General features: G+C 39.4%; 1 protein-coding gene across 3 annotated transcripts in view; it reads left to right on the forward strand.

Moving 5' to 3' along the window:
* LOC103138758 (protein phosphatase 1 regulatory subunit 37) overlaps window positions 1-18,589 on the forward strand; it is a 39,004-nt gene that overhangs the window by 1,534 nt on the left and 18,881 nt on the right. For 2 of the 3 annotated variants that reach the window (XM_007553092.1, XM_016671974.1), the window contains 7 exons: window positions 337-437; window positions 11,046-11,091; window positions 14,060-14,160; window positions 14,361-14,480; window positions 15,559-15,706; window positions 17,972-18,127; window positions 18,443-18,555. In XM_007553092.1, the coding sequence (XP_007553154.1) occupies window positions 337-437; window positions 11,046-11,091; window positions 14,060-14,160; window positions 14,361-14,480; window positions 15,559-15,706; window positions 17,972-18,127; window positions 18,443-18,555 (785 nt within the window). The remainder of the gene's footprint in view (window positions 1-336; window positions 438-11,045; window positions 11,092-14,059; window positions 14,161-14,360; window positions 14,481-15,558; window positions 15,707-17,971; window positions 18,128-18,442; window positions 18,556-18,589) is intronic. The other variant, XM_016671975.1, reaches the window with a different exon arrangement.

Raw genomic sequence — 18,589 nt, forward strand, 5'->3', positions numbered from 1 at the left:
GCTGTGATCTGTCTGCATATGTGAATTTCTTTGAAAGACCAAATTTGAATTTGCAAGATGAAGCCATGATTTGATCTAGTAGGAAATATGCACACATTGGTTTTTATAACAGTGACATGTGAAGCAATTTAAGTGGAAGAACGTAATTTACAAAAAAAAAAAACAAGGCCCGAGCATTTAGCTCTGTGGAACCCCAGTGGAGAGTGAAAACATTGAGGTTTTCACTTAAGTTGAACTTTGTACCAGTATTTTACCTATAAATGTTTCTTTTCAGCTTATTTGAGTTATTTTAGAAGACTTTAGAAATATAAAAAGAATACTGTTTTATTGTTTTAGATGATAGCTGTGTCACCCTAATGGATGTAATTGGAGCTTATCAGCAGAGCTGCAGTAAACACCAGGTCCAACCCAGAGAGACCATCCTCCAGCAACTCCAGGTGTGTTGCATAATGTCTTTTGTGTAAATGTTTGCATTAGTGAAACTGTGAGCATTCAAAATGAGCCCCAATGTAAAGCCCATGCAACAAAAGCTAATTCCATCCTCAGTGTTTAAATAAGATTTAAAAGGGAGAGTACCAACCAGACACTGCCAATCAAATGCATTGATTCACTCATCCCCATCATAGTGAGCATCCCTATCAAAAAATTACTTTTGTCAATTTGCTGAATGGAACATACAGATTTATACAATACCCAGGTCGACAGACATTCTTTTAAGGTAAACTGTTTTTAAGACAAAAGTAACCAAGGAAGAAAAACCTGGTCACTGTCTTGTAAATGTGTAAAAGCTCCAGAAGCTCATATGTGTCTTCCACAACATGATCTTATTGACATTTGATAATATTCAATGGCGTGACGGTAGCCATGAAGCTCAACATCCTTCACCATGTGGCGACTTTTGATGCTCATTGTCAGAGACAAAAGCTTCGGAGTGAAATATTGGCTTAACGAAAATGTGCATTTGCTTCCAAGCAGCATCAGCAACTCTGCACATAAAATAACTGCAACATGCAACGGCATTACAGTTCTCCAAAAACAAATCAATATGACCACCATAACCCAGCACAAGTCAAGCCTGTCACAGCCAAATGCAGGCTACAGCTCTGATTAAAACTAAAAGGATTTCAAGACTCACAGAGGTAGAGCAACACTTTACAGGCAAGTCGAGTATGAATATATGTTGTTGCATAATGTAAATGATTTGGTCCTAGCAGCCTGAGTCAGATTAGTGTAAAAACCTTTTCATAATGTGAAAAATCGGTTTCTTGAGACTAAACAATATAAAACCTTATTTTTTTTATTTAAAAAAAATTAATTTAGTAAGTTTACTCCATTTAGATCAGTATGTTTGTGTGTTGAAAAACAAAAAAAAAAGATATTAAAAATATGTATTACAGTCTGTTTTGCTTGTGTTGGTCAGGATTCTGAGAGCAGTGTTTTAGCAGCAGCTATCTAATTGTTTTGTTGTTGTTGTTTGTTTTCTTATGGAAACCAATAGAGGCATCTTTACAATAATATTAAATACAGAAAATCAATGCGTGGAATAGACATTTGGAAAATGTGATGAAGGTTCAGAAATGGCTGCAGAGAGTTTGAATTCCTCCTGGTTTGAACACATTTGGATCTGCTACAGGAAGCTAACGAGTGTTACTCATGTCTGAGTTTATCCAAACTGTTGACCTTGGATAAGCCGGAGACGATGGATGTGTAGAGTCCTTTTAAGATCACGGTTGTTTCATGAAAAAGTGGAGTGATTAGGTTCCTGGGCAAAAATAACATTTCTAAAGGAGTTTTTAAAGAAACTTTAAAATGTCCTTTCATTTGACAAACAAGAAGAATTTGCGGTTTCAGTCTTTTTATCATCTCCATCACTTGAAGTTTGTTGATTTATACCAGACGAAGATTTAATTAATCTCAGAATGTGGGATCCCAAATGCCATAGTTTCCAGTTTCCATAGTGTGCAGGAGATTTTTTATTTTTTTTTGCTTGTGTAAACTTAGTTTCACTCTCTCTCTTTATTCTTTATTCACATACGCAACACTCTCTTTTCCCCTCCAGTTTCTTGAGACATTCTTTGCCATTTATTATTCATTTTATGTACATATTCGCTTTATTCTAACCTACCATGTTAAATCGCTGCTCTCCACCTCTCCAGTGCTGCATAAATTTAGCTGAAGATCAAGGGGAATTATTTGTGAGAAATTAGAGACGTAGCCATGCTAACATTAGGCATACAGAGGCCGAGGTGCTAATGAACCCTGCTGCACTGAAAACAAATGTAGGTGGTCTTCCTGAAACAGTAAAAATATGTATATGTTTAAACATTCACTTAGAGGGGAGATATTTAGACCTAAAAAAAGGCTGCATGTGAATGAATCTGTAATAAGACGATGCAAATCGAAAAGAAGAACGCCTAAAGAGCAAATTTATTAAATTAGGTCTTTTAAGGCGTGCGGCGATCCCCCTGAGGATCAGCGCTGAAGACTATTTAAAGCTTTTTAAGAACCCACGAGGTCCTCTGCACTTCTTTGAAATGCTGTAAGTGGATAAAACAGTGCTGCTGCTGCTGGTGACATCTTTATAAGAGTGGTAAACAATATTAGGTTAGAGCCAGCGGGGGTGGAGGCCGCCCCGCTTTGACTCTGATTTCACTGTGTGAACTCGAGTGCCGGTCTCTGTGATTAAAAAAGTAATTAGGCCGATCAAACCGGCTCTAAACGACGGCTTCTGAATGAAGAAGGAGCTTAACGGAGGAATGTTTTAAACACTTCAGGAGCTGCTTCAATTACAACAGTAAAGGTCAGAGTTTCTGCAATAACTCCAGATCACTTCTGAAAACAGGAACTTCTCCAAAGTCTCATAGAAAAAGTTAGCGAATTCCCACTTTGCACATTTGTAATAAAACTTATCGGTATAAAGGATGCTGATGGGTTCAACCGATGGAAGCCAAGATGCTGAAAAGTTAGAGAAGAAAAATGAATACATGGGTTCCTTGTAATAATCACAATAATCCATCCATCCACCACTGCAAATTAAAGCTTTAAAAATATATTAAATTGTAAAATGTATCTGAAACCCTCAGTCCTATAGGCCTGACCTGTCTGTAAAAAATCAAATCAAGCTCACTTTAGAGATAGTTTGTCATCAGAAGAACAATATGTCGTGGTCAGTTCTTTGAATGTTTTGCTATTTTGTTGCAGATCATTAGTCAAGATAAAATCTTCTCTCCCACAGATTAATGTTTGATGCTAAACGGTGCATCAGTTGGAGTATTGTTTCCTTTCTTTTTAAAAACGCGCAATTTTGAACTGGTGCTGGACAAAAAGGAGAAGCAAAACAAAACAAAACACGTTTACCTCAGTTTATCACTGATACCCTTTCTCTTTTCTTTTACCCCGTCTGTAAAGCCTCTTTGGTGAGCATGTTGAGCTGGACTAAAAGCAGTCATGGCTGCATTGCTTATCACAGTTATGATAATTTCCCAACGGTAGTCACCTATCTGGAATGGAAGATTGGGACAAAGAGTTTTTCAATATGGAACAGATGGGGGATTTGAAGACTGTTTGTGTTTTAAGCTCTGTTTGTGCCAAAACAATCCAAATCTACAATATCTACTCTTAAAATTTGCTCACAGAGCCCTTCTTCCACCAAGAATTGGGCATGTTGTTGTTCTGGCACCGGACACTTAACGCTCGCTCTGCCTCTGGGGCTGCTTTGTGCATGTTGCATGGCGATGTCCAGGGATTCATTACTTTTGGATGAGAACTATCAGGACCCTTGGAGATCTGATACAAGTTCAATGCCAGACAACCCTCTGGTCCATCTTTTGAACACGAAGTCTAATGTTTTACTCCTGTTATTCGGGCATATTCAGAAATGTTTTCAGATTGGTTCAGGGATATTAAACATTATTTAGATCAAGCTGGCGAAAGATGTAATTTTACCCCCAGAAATGAATGACAAAGATTATCGCTGCAGAAAAATACTCCCAATTCATGTTGCTAGCTAACACTTCAGTAAATGCAATACACTGAAAAGTTTACTAAACCGCGCTCTGTTTAGTAATTCAGTGAATTACAAACAATAAAAACAAAACAATCAGCTGTTTCCCATTAACTCGAGTCAAACCGACAGGCTGACTCACAGTTTTAATTTCAACATGCTTCCTGAGAAGTATCTTCCAACCCGCAGTTACAAACGGATTCCAGATTAGGAAGCTTTAAGTGTGAGTTTGTATTCTTTCCATGATGTTTGGAGAATAAGCTTAGAATTAGTTGCATGTTGGCAAATCTTCTAATGAACAGCTTAGTGCTTGTTTCCCTTGCAGATTATTCAGTTGAGTGGACTGAGGAGGAATCAATTACCACAACTTAACTTTCATTATTTATCCCACTGCCAACGGTTTCAAAAAAAAAAAGACCACACTATATTTATGAGTAGATGTCTGCCTTTAAATCAGGGTCAAATTCAATTCCCTGAAATTGTATTTTCCTGGGATAAATCCCTCTGAGGACGAAGGATGGGAGGATTGGGGGAGGGAAAAGAACGAGAATCCCTCCAGAAATGAAAAGACAAGAGAAAATCTGTTTTTACAGACCACCGCTGCTTTCTCAGCTCTGTTGATTAGCATTAATGTTGCACTGCGGAAGTCTTCTCACACACAAACACACACAGAAAGCATCTCCCCTCACACTGCCCCCCTCAACCCCCTTCTGCCTCTGTGATTCCAAAGGCTGGAGTTTTTTCCTTTTAAATTAAATGCATGCTGATTGTTATTGCGGCACCCCTCCCTCGTGTGGAATAGTCGAGGTAAATGTCACTAAGTAAGTGCTGCACTATTTTCCTGGCTGGTTGTTAGCAGCAAAATAAAAGCCCGGAGAGGTGGAGGGAGGAGGAGGAGGAGGTGGAGGAGAGTTCCCGGTATCCGTGTTATCAGGAAGCAGCAGGAGGACCGGACATATGTCGCTCCTCTCATTACAGGCCAAGGCGGCGATAACGGGGCACTTAGTGGCACATTTGAAACGACGATCATGGCTGAAGGAGAAGCAGGGAGTTCAGGTCGGGATGAGCATCACCGCAGGCCGCGTGCATTCACAGCCGTGCTTTATTTAAAACACACAACCTCCGCAGCCTTTCCAGCGTCACACAATTTCCCTAAACGCCATCTGGGAACCAGCGTGCTGAACTGGGGGGGAGAAAAAAAGGATAAAACCTCGTCTATGTGTAAAAGACTCTACTTTACATGCTCTGCGCCTAATTGAATTGGGAACAGTTGCAGTTAAAGTAAAAGGCATGTGTGATGCACTATTGGTGGGGCACTATTAGGGCGAATTTAATTTCCACGCCTGACTGAGTGGAATATGAGAGCTTTTGTAAGTAGGATAATATTACAGGCCTGGACTCGGTGAGTGGAGAGGCTTCGGCACCACAATGACCACATTTTAACAAAAACACATCTGTCAGCTCATGGAAATGATCTGCTAATCACCCGGTTGCAGATTTAAAGTCACCGAATGGAGATGGATTTTATAGTCAGCTGTCCAATTTTTATTCCAGAGTAAATCCTTTCAGACATAAAAAAAAGGGATCTTTTAGTCTCATCATGATGTCACTAAAAATAAAAAATGGTCGCATGCAGAATGGCACAAAAAGAGAAAGATGTTTCAGAATGCATTAGCATGAAATGTGCACACTGAAAGAGCCCTGCCAATATATTTATACCTGTGTCATTACACCAAATTAAGACCGTTCCTCTCCGTAAGCCATGTTTGTTCAGATCAAGACAAATTTGGGGAACCTCATTTGAGTGTGAAGGCACTCATGATTCTGCTGCACTTCAAACAGAATAGGCTCTTCCTGGCCTCAGGTATCGTCCCTGAGCTCTTTCTCTGACCTCGACACGTTCTGCAGAATTTCCTTTTCCTTTCAGAAAGAAACGCTGTTAGTATTTTATCAGCATTATAAGAGGCTGCACACCACCAAAGGTGCAATCCAGCAGTCGTTGTGTATACCTTGGGGGTGTGGTTAGAAAGAATCATCCCAAGTTGGTGAATTTTCTACAGATTAAGTAATGTCCATTTCCATTCCTCAGGGGTGAGTGGGTTTGACGTTTCCCTGTTGCACCAACCAGATTTTGAATGAACTGCTCAACACAGATAGCTATTTTTGTGAAATGTAGTCTAATGCAGTTACTCCAGCAGGTAGCATAGTATACCATCCATCCATTCTCTACCTGCTTGTCCATGCAGGGCTGCAGGAGTGCTGGTGTCTACCTCCAGCAGTCATTGCGGCAGAGGCAGGGTACACTCTGAATAGCCTGCCAGTCCATCACATGGCAACACAGAGACACAACTATACACTCACAAAATCACATCCAAGGACAATTTGGATAGACCAGTTAATCACAGCCATCTTTTTGGACAGTGGGAGGAACCTGGAGTACCTGGAGGGAACATGCACTGTCCATGCAGAAAGTCCCCTGACTTGTGATAAGTCAAATGCCAGGAAATATAATTTTTGCTGTTGTCATTATGATGACTAGATTTAACATCAGATATTTCTGGATATTTTTCAGCCTCAAAAATTAATCTTCCCTCCTCCGTTCTTAACTATTTTTTCACAAAAAATCAGACGTACATCGAAGAAGAACTACTAAAGTAGCGCAGAAGAAGAAAAGCTATAGATAGGTGTTGGTTTATTTACTGATGTTACTGTTGAAGGTTAAATAAACCAGATTACGATGGCGCAGCTAAGATGTTACCATTTCTCTTTTTATTTTGCTTTTCTAAGTGTAATTTGTTGTTAAAAATGTTTTCATTTGTAGTCACAAAAAGGATCGTAGAGAGTTCTTCTTGTCAATATCTTTAAATTGTAATTATTTGGTGGCTTAAAGATTCCTGTTTCACATTCCAAACTCAAAGAAACACGTTTGCGATTGAAAACCTCCAGCCTGGATCCCTCTGAATGTTCCAGAGCCACAGTTTCTGAGGAGGCTTGTTCTCAAGTCTTCTTCGTGTCGAATCCAGATCGAACCCGTTGTTGGGATAATTTCCATTCCTAACCAGAAATGTGCCGATCATCCCCGCCGCGTTCTCTTTTCTCCATTAAACATGGTGTACACTGAAGCATCGGGTCTGATTTCATCGGAGAGCGTGAAAACTGCAGAAGTGAATCTGAAATTCAGCTCAAACATCTCACACACACACGCAAGCATACACACACAGCTCCACTTTGAGTGCTTGCCTCATCCTTGGATGTGTACATTATTCCTGACATCAGCCATTTAAGGGGACGGTATCTTTGACACAAAGTGGCTTTAATTAAGTCGCTAAACGCACACCATCACACATGAGAAAAACACGGTGGACGAACAAAGCTGGAGACAGAAGGAAACGCTCTGAAAGTCAATTACAATTTTATGTTTGCTTTTAGATCTCTCTCTTTTTTTTTAATGATAAATGAAGTTACTAATTTTGTCTGAGCTCTTTCTAGACACTGCAGCTTTAATTGCTAATTGTTAACAGCAAATGAATACATTTGCATATTAATTAGGTCCCAATTTACATTTTTAATTTGCCGCCTTCAAAGAGCGCGAGATAAAAGGTTGTGTTGTTTTAAATTATTTATCCTTCAGTGCAGAAAAGATGCTGAAAGGAACAGTGTGGGCCTGATTTTTAACCCCGAAGAGCTGTCATACACTGAAACATATAAATATATATCAGTTATTTATGGTGCCTGTCAGTTAATTAAAGAAACAGAAAAGAGAAAACTGGTGAACTCAGACATTTTTTAGCACAAAGCCGTCCGGAGAGGCAGAGTGGAGGCACCAGAGAGGATTTCTGTGGCAGCGGAGTTTGGAATCCAGATTCTTTTTCTTTTTTCCTCTTTGTGGAGAAATGTGTGTGAACGCCTTTATCACTCCATTTTGTCCTTCCTCCGTCCTGACACATCAATTGCTTTGGCAGCCAACGCCTTGTTTTTTTTTTTTTTTTTCGGCAGCAAAGAGGGAATGAACGAACAAGTTCAGAAATTCATTAAGATGAGAAACAGCCACCGCCTGCTCGTTGTGGGAAGGAAGATGTTTCACTGTGTGTGAGACGAAGTTCACCTTCTTACTGTCTGTTGGATTTGTGATCAACACAACTTCTTTCCAAACTGGACATGGTGACTTCTAAAAAAAAAAATAAAAAATGTGGATTAACTAATGAAATAGAAAATCAGGGCAGGGATTATGTCAGAATGGCAACATTTCTTTTAAGAAGCTTCATGCTGGAATCCCACAACTGAACAAGGTGATAATATAACAAAATAAGACAAACATGATGGATGTTAACACCGCAGCAGGATTTTCACCTCCGTTGAGTTTCTTCAGTAAAAACAAAAAAGAAGTTTTATGTGTCGTTATAAGTGAGAGACCTTCCCTAAAGAGGAACTTATTTCGAACAGACTCCATAGAGCAGATCTCACATATGCTCAAAACAGTCCGACGGAAAGGCAGTGGCCTAGAGCGCCACCTACAGGAGGCTGCTACCACAGGAAGTTCATTTTAACATTTTTTTTAGTCTTTGTATGAAGCAGGAAAAAAAAGGACACTCTTTATATTTTTTGTACATATTTAAAAAGTTGAACTGCAAAACATTTTCATGTCTGGGAAAAAAATAAATACGGTAAAAAAATTAAAATAAAAAAAATATATATATATTTTTTTGTATTTTAGAACAAAAAAAATATTTTAAAATATGTGTACCCTTCATAAATATGTTTTATATCTTAGCCTGATTTGATTATTTAATTGATTGATTTATTATTATATGAACAGTATTTCAGATTTATTGATTTTGTGCAGGAAAAAAAAAAAGTTTCAAATGCAAAAATGAAAAAAAAAAAGATGTAAAGTCAAAATCTTTTATTCTTATAATGAAATGTGTTAAAATATATGTAACGTAATTAGTTTTTCAGGTCAAAACGTTTGTAATTTTTTTTTTTGTTTCAGACTGTTGTCGTGGTCTTTTCTCAAAAACAGTTTAAACTCTGCAGTTTTGTTATACGGCATAGGAACAAGACAAACTCGCTTTGCCCTTTTAAAGTCAAAAGACGACGACAGCAGAGGGAGAGAATGAATCCTCCAATCTGCTGCGAGAGACTGCTGCATATGTTACACCAGCCTCCAGTTTATACACAAAACAAACATAAATAAGTTAAATAATGAATCAAAAGATCAGATCATTTCCTGCTTTTTGCTTCTTTTTTTTTTTTTTTTTTTTTACAATGCATGTTGCAATGAAATTTGCTTGGTAAAATAAATAAATATCCTTAATAATAATAATAATAATAATAATAATAATAATAATAATATGACATTTTTGTTACTTTCAGATCATTTCTCCTATTTTGTTAATTATTGATAAGTATTATATTCAAATTGCCTTTATTAAAATTAACCAGATTTATTGTTAAAACTGTAATCACAGTGACATTAGCCTGTTTTGAAATAATACATACAAAACTATACAAATAAATAAACAACGTAAAAAAAAACATAGATATGATCGTGAAGGATGCGATGAAAGGATAACGAGGCTTTCCTAAAAAAAATGTTTTTTTTTCCATGAACAGTCGGAAAACGTATCCCCTCCCCAGAACTGCTTTCCTCGTACTTTGATCAGTCATTGTTGCCTTGACAAAAATCACAGCAGCGATGGAGGAGGGGTGGAATCCCCTAAAATTTTTATTATAGAATTTAAATGGAAGAAAATCATTCTAAATAAAAGCACATTGTAAATACTGTCAAGCCTGCCTCACAAATCCCCCTTGTTATATTTTTATCAGTAATTTCACCAACTGTCGCAGTTGAAGCGGCTCGTGCATGCACTCCGCTTGTGAGTGTGAGTGTGTGTGTGTGTGTATGCATCTTGATCATTTCATGGTAAACTCAGGCACGTCAACCAATTACACACACACAGACAGAACAGTTTATGTCCTATTGATCAGTCTAATTTCAACAGGAGAACATTGCTGCTGCCATCCTTTTGTCCTCCAACTCCTTTTATACTTGCTGCGTCCTTACGAACAGGGACTTGTAATCGGGAATGTACGGAAAACATGTTGCGAATAATCCAGTGACGTATCCAGAGGGAAGAAACTGTCAAAAATCTGGGGCTTGAGGGGGGTAACAAGGCCACTTCACAGTTTTTAATCTGACCTGTCCAAGAAACAGACGCAGGATAGCTTTTAATTCATAAATTTGTAAAGATATTCTGCAAAAACTGTGTAATTTACAATAAATCCAAAGCAATCACCTTAACGAATGCAAGAAATACCTCTGTTCGTAAAAAAAAAAAAAAAAAAAAAAAAAAGCAATTAGTGCAATTTGCACACTAATGGGGCCCCCTGGTGGAGCCTTACTGGAGCTTCCACAAAGTGACGTTCAGACCTTTTAAAGATGACTTCAGAAATCACCTTAGAGCTACATTTACAGAATCAATCCTTATTTAAAGCTACAATCTCTACGTCCATTTGCAAACTTACAGCTATAAAAATCCACATCCAGTTGCAACATACACATACGACATGATCTTACAAGCTCTTCTTTATGTAAAACAGGCTTTTTAAAGATCTCAGTCACCCTGTTTTGCTTGTCAGTAAAAGAAAAAAAAAAAAAAAAAAAAGAAAGCAGCGTGTTTTCCACCACCGCACAAATCTGCCACCTCCGGTGATTGATGCAGTCAAATTAGATGTATGTGGAACACTGGCTCCAGCAAATGAACACATCAACTGATGACCAGCTGTTTCTAATTATTATACACTGGTTAATTAGGACGCCGTGTCACCAGCATCGACGGCGGCAGTAAACTGTGTGAAATTCATAATTCATGCTCCGGCGTCCAATGCGCCTCCCTGATCAAACCGCCACGGTGGATGGAAAAGGCCGTGCAGAAAGAGAGCACGGAGCATTTCTGTGTGTGTGTGTGTGTGTGTGTGTGTGTGTGTGTGTGTGTCGTGTGTGTTCACAGCTCTTCCTCACACCTCTCCCCGTCTCTCTCAGCAGGGTGTGTGTGGAGGAGGCAGCGTTGAATGTCTGGATCTCAAAGGTAAGATGAGCGCCTCACTCTGTCTTCATTAAATATGACTTTATGTCACATTGACAACAGACTCACTGCTTTTAAAAATGTTTCACATGTTTGAACAAAAATGTAAATGTAAAAAAAAAACAACAAAAAATGAAATACATGAATAAGTAAAAATATGAAAGAAAGGAGTTTGTTCTCCATTACCAAAGCCTCATATGCAGTTACAACTACACGATTGCTTTACTTTTATGGCTTGTTGTCGGATTATGACTGGAAATTTACCAGTAAAGCTCCTCGTGGAGGCAAGAACAGAATGGTGCCTGTGCTGCACTCCATGGGCTCTAATTATTCTCCTTTCTTGTCACGGTTTGTGATTTCTGTGTCTGGTTTTGTTATGTTTTTTCTTGGGTTGGATGTTTACAGTCTGTTTTGGGTTTTATTCCGTTTAAACTTGGTTTATTTCTATGTTTTATTATTCATCATTTACTTGTTTTGTTTTTTTGTTTTTTTTGTTTAAAGATCATGTTGACCCCCTCATAGTTCTGTATTTTGGGTTTTTTATTGGTTGTTTCATTAAGGATTGGTCCAACTGTGTTTTGCAATCAGGATTTTTCTTTAGACTGTGCCATACTGTGGGGTGCGTGATCCATCAAAATGTTGTTCCAGGCTTTAACCGGAGACTCTCTCCTGCATCCTCACCACAACCTGTGTAGCATTTTCCTATGACCAGGCCTGATTCAGAACCTTGACTGACTCTTTCATTTGATATCAGGATGGACCTACTCACTAGAAGACGGTGCCAACCTAGAATAATGCTACCGCCATTATTGGGACACATGGCCCCTCTTGACGATAAACATCTCTATGGTTCCAGCTCCGTTTTTAGAGCCTACCACGCTGGTGCTCCAAGCGTGCCGAGTCTGGTTGAAAACGTGATCTCAGAGGTCTGAGAAGAGGGACTCTCGCACTCTCCTCCACTTCTCCACCTGCAATCTTTTCTGATTCGCTTCCTTTTTCAGTCAGACAAAAACACAAAGACTAAGCTTCCATGTCTCCATTTTTGTGTTCCGTACAGATTTTTTTGGACTCTTTGTCTGCCCGCCATATAACGATGACACCCACTTGAGCTGTTACTCAATCATAAGAGAAAAGTGCCTGAACTGTCTAGAGAGGAGTTGAACCGTCACACCACAAGGCGCTAATGAAAAGCGGCCATTAGCCTCAGCATAAGAACCTCTTGGACAATCTTGAAAGCCAATCGGATTACGCAGGGGCAGATATAGTCTCATCATATTAGCTTTGTGCACACTCCACACCCTATTTGTAACCCAGTTCTAAGACTCAACATTCAGGTTGAGTTTTGGTTTTATGATAATATCTTCATCCACAACAACCTGCAGCTTTAATTCCACTAAGTATTTTTCTCAGAGTTTGTCAATTCTTAGTCATACTCTTTGAACCCTTAAACAATTATATACTTTTTGAATTATATTATTTTATTAACTTTGATGTACAAAGACTGCGATGGACTGGTGACCTGTCCAGGGTGTGTCCCTCACACAGTAGTTCTGTGTTTCCATCTTTGTTTATGATGTTTTCACAACACAGGTCTTCCCTAATAAAACTACACTGAAACTGCAAACAACATTAGGGTGAAGGTGTAAGTGAAGTCACAATGGGCATCGCTGTTGTCACACACTGATCACGTCTGACATCTTAGGATCTCCATGTTATTATTGGTGATACGTGTTAAAACCGAGGGGGTCCGGGGTGTTCTGGAAATGGTTATGATAATAATTATTATCCCTCTCTCTTAGCTGGGGATATAAGATTTAACCTGGAAGAAGCTGAAACTTCAATCAGTAACAGTTTGATTTGGACAACTTTAGATCAAGACTCAGTAATAACAATAATCAGATTACAAAGTTAACAACCAAATATTCACATTAAAATGACAAAATAATCACTCAGTTCATTTTTTTTTTCTGTGAAGGTTATGAGTGCTCACTCACTCATTCTGAATGAAATGGTCATTAGCACAGGACTCTGATACTCCACAATCCCATCAGAACACCAAGATGTGCAACCATCTCAAAACAAATGAATATTCCAACCTCAAAAATAACCTCCACTCTACAGTGGATAAAAATAAAATCTTGCAACAATGCAACAACTTCTAAAGAAAAGTTATTCTTGTACTTGAAACTGGAGCACCTTGAAAAACATGCAAACGTACGGTGGACAGGAAGCAAATGGAAAAGCATGCGGACTCCACATAGAAATGCCAAAACCAGGAGGCTAGAAATCCAGGAGGAACTTCTAAAATATCTGCTTCTTTTGTATTTTTTTTTCCCATAGGTTTGAGGACTTTCCTTTTCCTTATGTCCAGTACAACATGCTGGGATGTTTGGACTCCCTGTGTTACTATGTATCTATGTGAAGACTTTAGCTGACATGTACAGTAATACAAAATGACATGTAAGTAAGAATAAACTGGAAGTGCTTGTTGTAGTTACAGTATCAGTTCAAACATGATCTCTTGGCTTTCATGTGCTTTTTCATTTTGCATTTTGATTTTTTTTTTTTTTTCCTGTGGTAAAGAAACATGAAAATATGAATCTCTTGCAAGAAGTTAAGCTGTTGTGTACAGGTACTTTTATTGATTACTGCAGTCTGCAGGCAGACAGTAATCAATGCACACTCGAGGATTCACATCTTGGAAGTCCAATCATGAAAAACCGGAGCTATCATCATTATTTTCCCTCTGTGTTTCTGATTAAGTTTCAGAACTTTATTAAAAGAAAAACATAAACACACAGGTAAACTCCGACTATAAAGGAAGTTGTTTTGTCCTGATTTTTTTTTTTTTCTTTTTATGCTGAAATACTCATTTCACAAAAAGGATAAAGCATGTTCAGAGCGGTGCAATTTTGCCTGTTAGCAAACAGCCTCCCAATTATCTTGTCTTTGATTGCTTGCCTCCATCAAGGTGAGCGATTAGACCACCGCTCCTGTGAAGCTCTGGAAGTCGTCCTGAAATCGCTGCACTTTGATTTCATCAATCTGCAGGCAGCGCAACTGGAGGAAAATGTGAGTTTTATGAGCAAAACTTATTTTCCCCCGTCTTCGTCTTCCAGTTCCAATACAGTTTCATATTCAGGCCTTTCCTTGTATCAGATTAGAAACTGTTTCTTTTTTTTTTCCTTCCCAAAGAAACTTCATAACATTCCTGTCAAATTTCAGGCCCTGCTTTCTTCATTTTACCCCTTCACTATGTTTTTCTGTTCCAGGGAGCATCGTCCTTGCTGGATATGATTTTGTACTATGAATCCACAACATATCTTGACATTTCTGACAACGGGAGTATGGGAACATCATCTTGGAGGGCCCTCGCTCATTTGATAAAGCAGGTTGGCTGACGCAGTGGAACAGTAATCTTTTCATGTAGGCTTTCTCACCGGGATAATGTTGATCCGGAAAAAGTGAGTTTGTGGCGCATTAAGTGGAGAGACGATGCAGGGTCAGACAAACACGACGAGAAGTCCTCTTCGCTCTGCAGACACATGCAGCCACAAACTCGCTGAGGATTAAAAAAGCAGCGTCACAGGTTGTATCAGTGGATGCAACTGATAACAACAGGTTACAACCAGCCAGATCTCAGCTCTGTGTCAATAAGGAAGCAGGAAGACAAACTTCTTTATTTTGCTGCGCACTGAAAACAGTGGACCGGCATGCACAGAGTAGCTCTAGTCACTTTTCTGCTGAGCTATCCCTTATGTCCTAAGTACCCATTGGGTTTCTCCAAGCAGCTCTTTTAGTGTCACAGGAGACAGATATAGTATGTCTTGGTTTCCCACTGGAACGTTTTAACTTGGAAGACAAACATTGGATGATAAACTAACCAGGGAATGGATTTAACCTATTCTCCAAGTAAACCATCTTGCAAATCTGAAAGGAGAACTCTTCTGGGAACTTGGACAGGGAACCTTCACACTTTGGTGTTGCTACTGGATTGCATGCTGGATGTAGTTGTTAACAGTCAATTTTCAGTCACCAATTCACATAGAAAATATGTCTAGCTAGCTTTATGTTTAGCTACACATAGTCTAGACAGACATTAGTATATCTTTTCATTAACTGAAAAGACTCCTTGTTACATGTAGCAATGTCGTGCAAGACATGTCTTACGTCTATAATTAAAATTGGTCAAGCAGAAGCAATTTATGAAACAAAGAAAATTCCTTGCTCTTTTATTTGACTTGGATTGCTTCCATATTGATCGATGTGTAATCTTAACTGTATACAGAAACACAAATTTTACTCAAAGGATGAAGCGTAAAAATGGACACAAATCAGAACACTTTTTTTTTTTCATAACGTTTGAACTAATGCATTAAATTGACGTAATTCTACCCTTCCTGCAGATTATTTTCTGACACAATTCTGTTCCATTTTCCATCCTGTTTCTGTTTCATCGTCTGGTTTCAGAGTGTGTGTCTATCTAGACTGGATGCTTGTAACGTGTGCCTGGTTGACTATCGGGTCCAGTCTTTATCTAAAGCTCTGCTGACCAGCCGACTCCGAGTGCTCCACCTGAACAACGCCCAGCTCAGCGGCTCGCCGCTGTTCACACTAGGTGAGGAACGGTCTTCTTTTCAGCATTGCTTTAGGAGGCCAAGCTTTATCTGACAGATTGATGGCCTCACATTTTACTCTAGAATACTTTGATATAAAGAGAACTTCATGGTCGACAGGGTGTCAGGTGTTGTTTCTCTAAACAAGCCGAAATCATTAAGACAGCACGCTCTGATGTTGGGTTGAAATTCTGCTTTTGCATTAGCTCAGACAAAATGTTGCTGTCAATGTGCTGAAACATTTTTTCTACTTTCCAAACAATCCAGTTCAAGAGCTTCTAGTGTGTTTATGTTGTGAGTGTTTGTGTTCTCTGGTCAGCAGGACCAGATTTTGACCTGTGACCGTCTCTGCAGGTCTGGACCAGGATTAGAGGCCTAATCTCTTACCTGCCACTTTACGCACCACCGCACATGTTTGTAAAGGCTGTGGCAGCCAGGACACAGACACCCGCATGAATACATTTGTTACAAGCAAGCACAACACAGAGAGAGTTCAGTGTTTTGCAAGGATCCATGCACAAACACACACCTAAACACATCTTAATTCGAGGCAGACACAGGCGTAGATCAGATGTAAATCAGACAGATTGCACAGTGGCAGCCTGCCGTTTGTCCTGAATGTGTGAAGAGTAAACCTTAACACATTGATGCAACGACATGGTTTGTGTCTGTTTTTGAAAGTTATCCACCAAAAACAATATTTGGGTTCATTGAAGATGTCCTGTGCAAGTAAACTGTTAATTTTAGCTTCTAGATGTTTTTCATTAGTGTACGCATGATTACAAAGAAAAGAAATCAGAGAAGTTTATATTGCAACTGTCAGAAAGAATTAGCACTTTAGTCCATTTTTTTTATTTCACACAAAAAATATTCAAGGTCAAATTTTGCTGAATTTACATAAAAATGTCCTCCTTTGATTTTTGCCTATGATATCAAACTGAAAAGAAATCCGTTTGATTTATTGTGCTTAGTTTTCAAACATGGAATACATCTATCAAAAAAAAACATTCATGCATAGTTTGTTTTTCTAAATTTTAATTTGAATATTTTTTTCATGATTAGATCATCAAATGAAAGAATTCAGTTTGTGTTTATGACTTCTCATGTGGACATGAAAATCAAAGTCATGCTCAGAGCCTGTCGCCTCCGCTCAGCTGGGAGCAGAACAGACCCAAATGGACTCAGTATGCTGCCCACTCTTCCCTCCTCGTTTTCAGGCTCTTCCTGAATCGCTTTGATATTTTCAACTCTACCAAACCGCCCTCCTCCTCCCACTCACAACCCGCACTCTCCCCCCATCGTTCATGCCTTTACCGAGCCCCCTGGCCAATCCCTCCACCTTCCTCCCCAGCGGGGGTCCCAGCTGAGGATCACTGCCTTCGATCAGAGCGGATTGGGTGCTTGCAGTGGAGTCGGCCCAGATCAATCCCACCGATTTCACCATTTGCTCCCCGCTGGGCCTGATGACAATGTTGGCATTCCACATGCAGGCCTGTGGGTTTGATTAAATCTGCGGCATTGATCTAGGTGGAAGGACAGCGAGGGTCCAAACACATGGACACAAGTGAATGACAGCACAGCACAGACAACACAAAGGACGCGAAAATACCCCAAACACAGTTGGATTTCAAATATGTCCCTAAACAGTGATAAAGTCATGAAAAGAAGTGGTTAAGAGGCAATGCAGAAATCTGACAGGTGTTCTATTACCTCTTCTGAGAAGTAACGTGTCTGCTTTCACCTCTTTTTATTGCGAGACGAAAGACCAACCGCTTCTTCATCGTAAGAGCTGCTGGAGGCTAGGACTCCTGCTGTGAAATCATTTTCATGATCACGTTCGCTAAGTCCCACTGCAGAGGCCTTGTGTTTGCCGTTCAGGACACAGTAGATCAGATTTAATACATATAAATTGAAACCACATCTCAGTTATCTCCAAGGTGAGGAGACAAATGTTGGTTCTGGTCCTTTCTGACCCTTCAAACTGTCTCATGTAATCCTTGCAGCAGACAGTGCAGCAATATTGACAGGACCCAACTACCTTCTGAAAAAGATTGCTGATAAATTAATTCATATTGAGGAACATTTAAGGTTTGATCGCCTGCTTCACTTGGGAAAAGGTGGATGGTCGTCTCTGCCTCATTTGGAGAAGTTCCAGTGTTTCAGCTGCCACCTACAGTCATCTGATTTGGATCAAGTTGTACATCTCACTGTCATCTGCTTGTGTTTCTTATCACTTTTAAATCCCTTTCTCCTCTTATTGCCTGTAGTTGGCGCCTTGAAGACAAACAGAGCTTTACTAGAGCTCCATCTTTCCAGCAACCAGCTGAACGGCTACCAGGACGCCATGCAGCTGGGAGATCTGCTGAGATACAACAACACTTTGCAGACGTTGGAGCTCAGTGACAATGTTTTAGCAGATGCAGGTAAGTTACAGAGATGATGACAGATTAAACCTCACAAGTGGATTTGTGAAAGGTTTAGCACTATAGTTCAAAAGACGAGTCTGGAGAGATACTGATGAACACATACAGGAAACTCGTAGGGTCAGAAGGTCGCAGGGAGAAAAGATGGGAAACTGATGGCTGGTTCATGAGTTTTAGCACTTTCAGAAAGTGCTAAGACTGAATATCTTGGATGGGGTGGATCCTGCACATCTCTATCCTGATAACATCATTTACAAACCGCTTTAAAGTCAAACTTGACCCAAACAACGTTAACAAACAGTGGTTGGTTTTCAGGATTGGAAGAGCTGTGTGACGGTCTATCCAGACAGACAAAAGGTCTAAAAGTCTTAATCCTGAAGAACAACCAGATCACAGAGAGAGGCATGAACCACCTGGCCAGGACTCTGGTGAGGAGCATGGACACTGAACCCTTGCAAATAC

The sequence above is a fragment of the Poecilia formosa genome, unplaced genomic scaffold (assembly GCF_000485575.1).
Source record: "Poecilia formosa unplaced genomic scaffold, Poecilia_formosa-5.1.2 Scaffold54, whole genome shotgun sequence".
In the NCBI taxonomy this organism is placed as follows: domain Eukaryota; kingdom Metazoa; phylum Chordata; class Actinopteri; order Cyprinodontiformes; family Poeciliidae; genus Poecilia; species Poecilia formosa.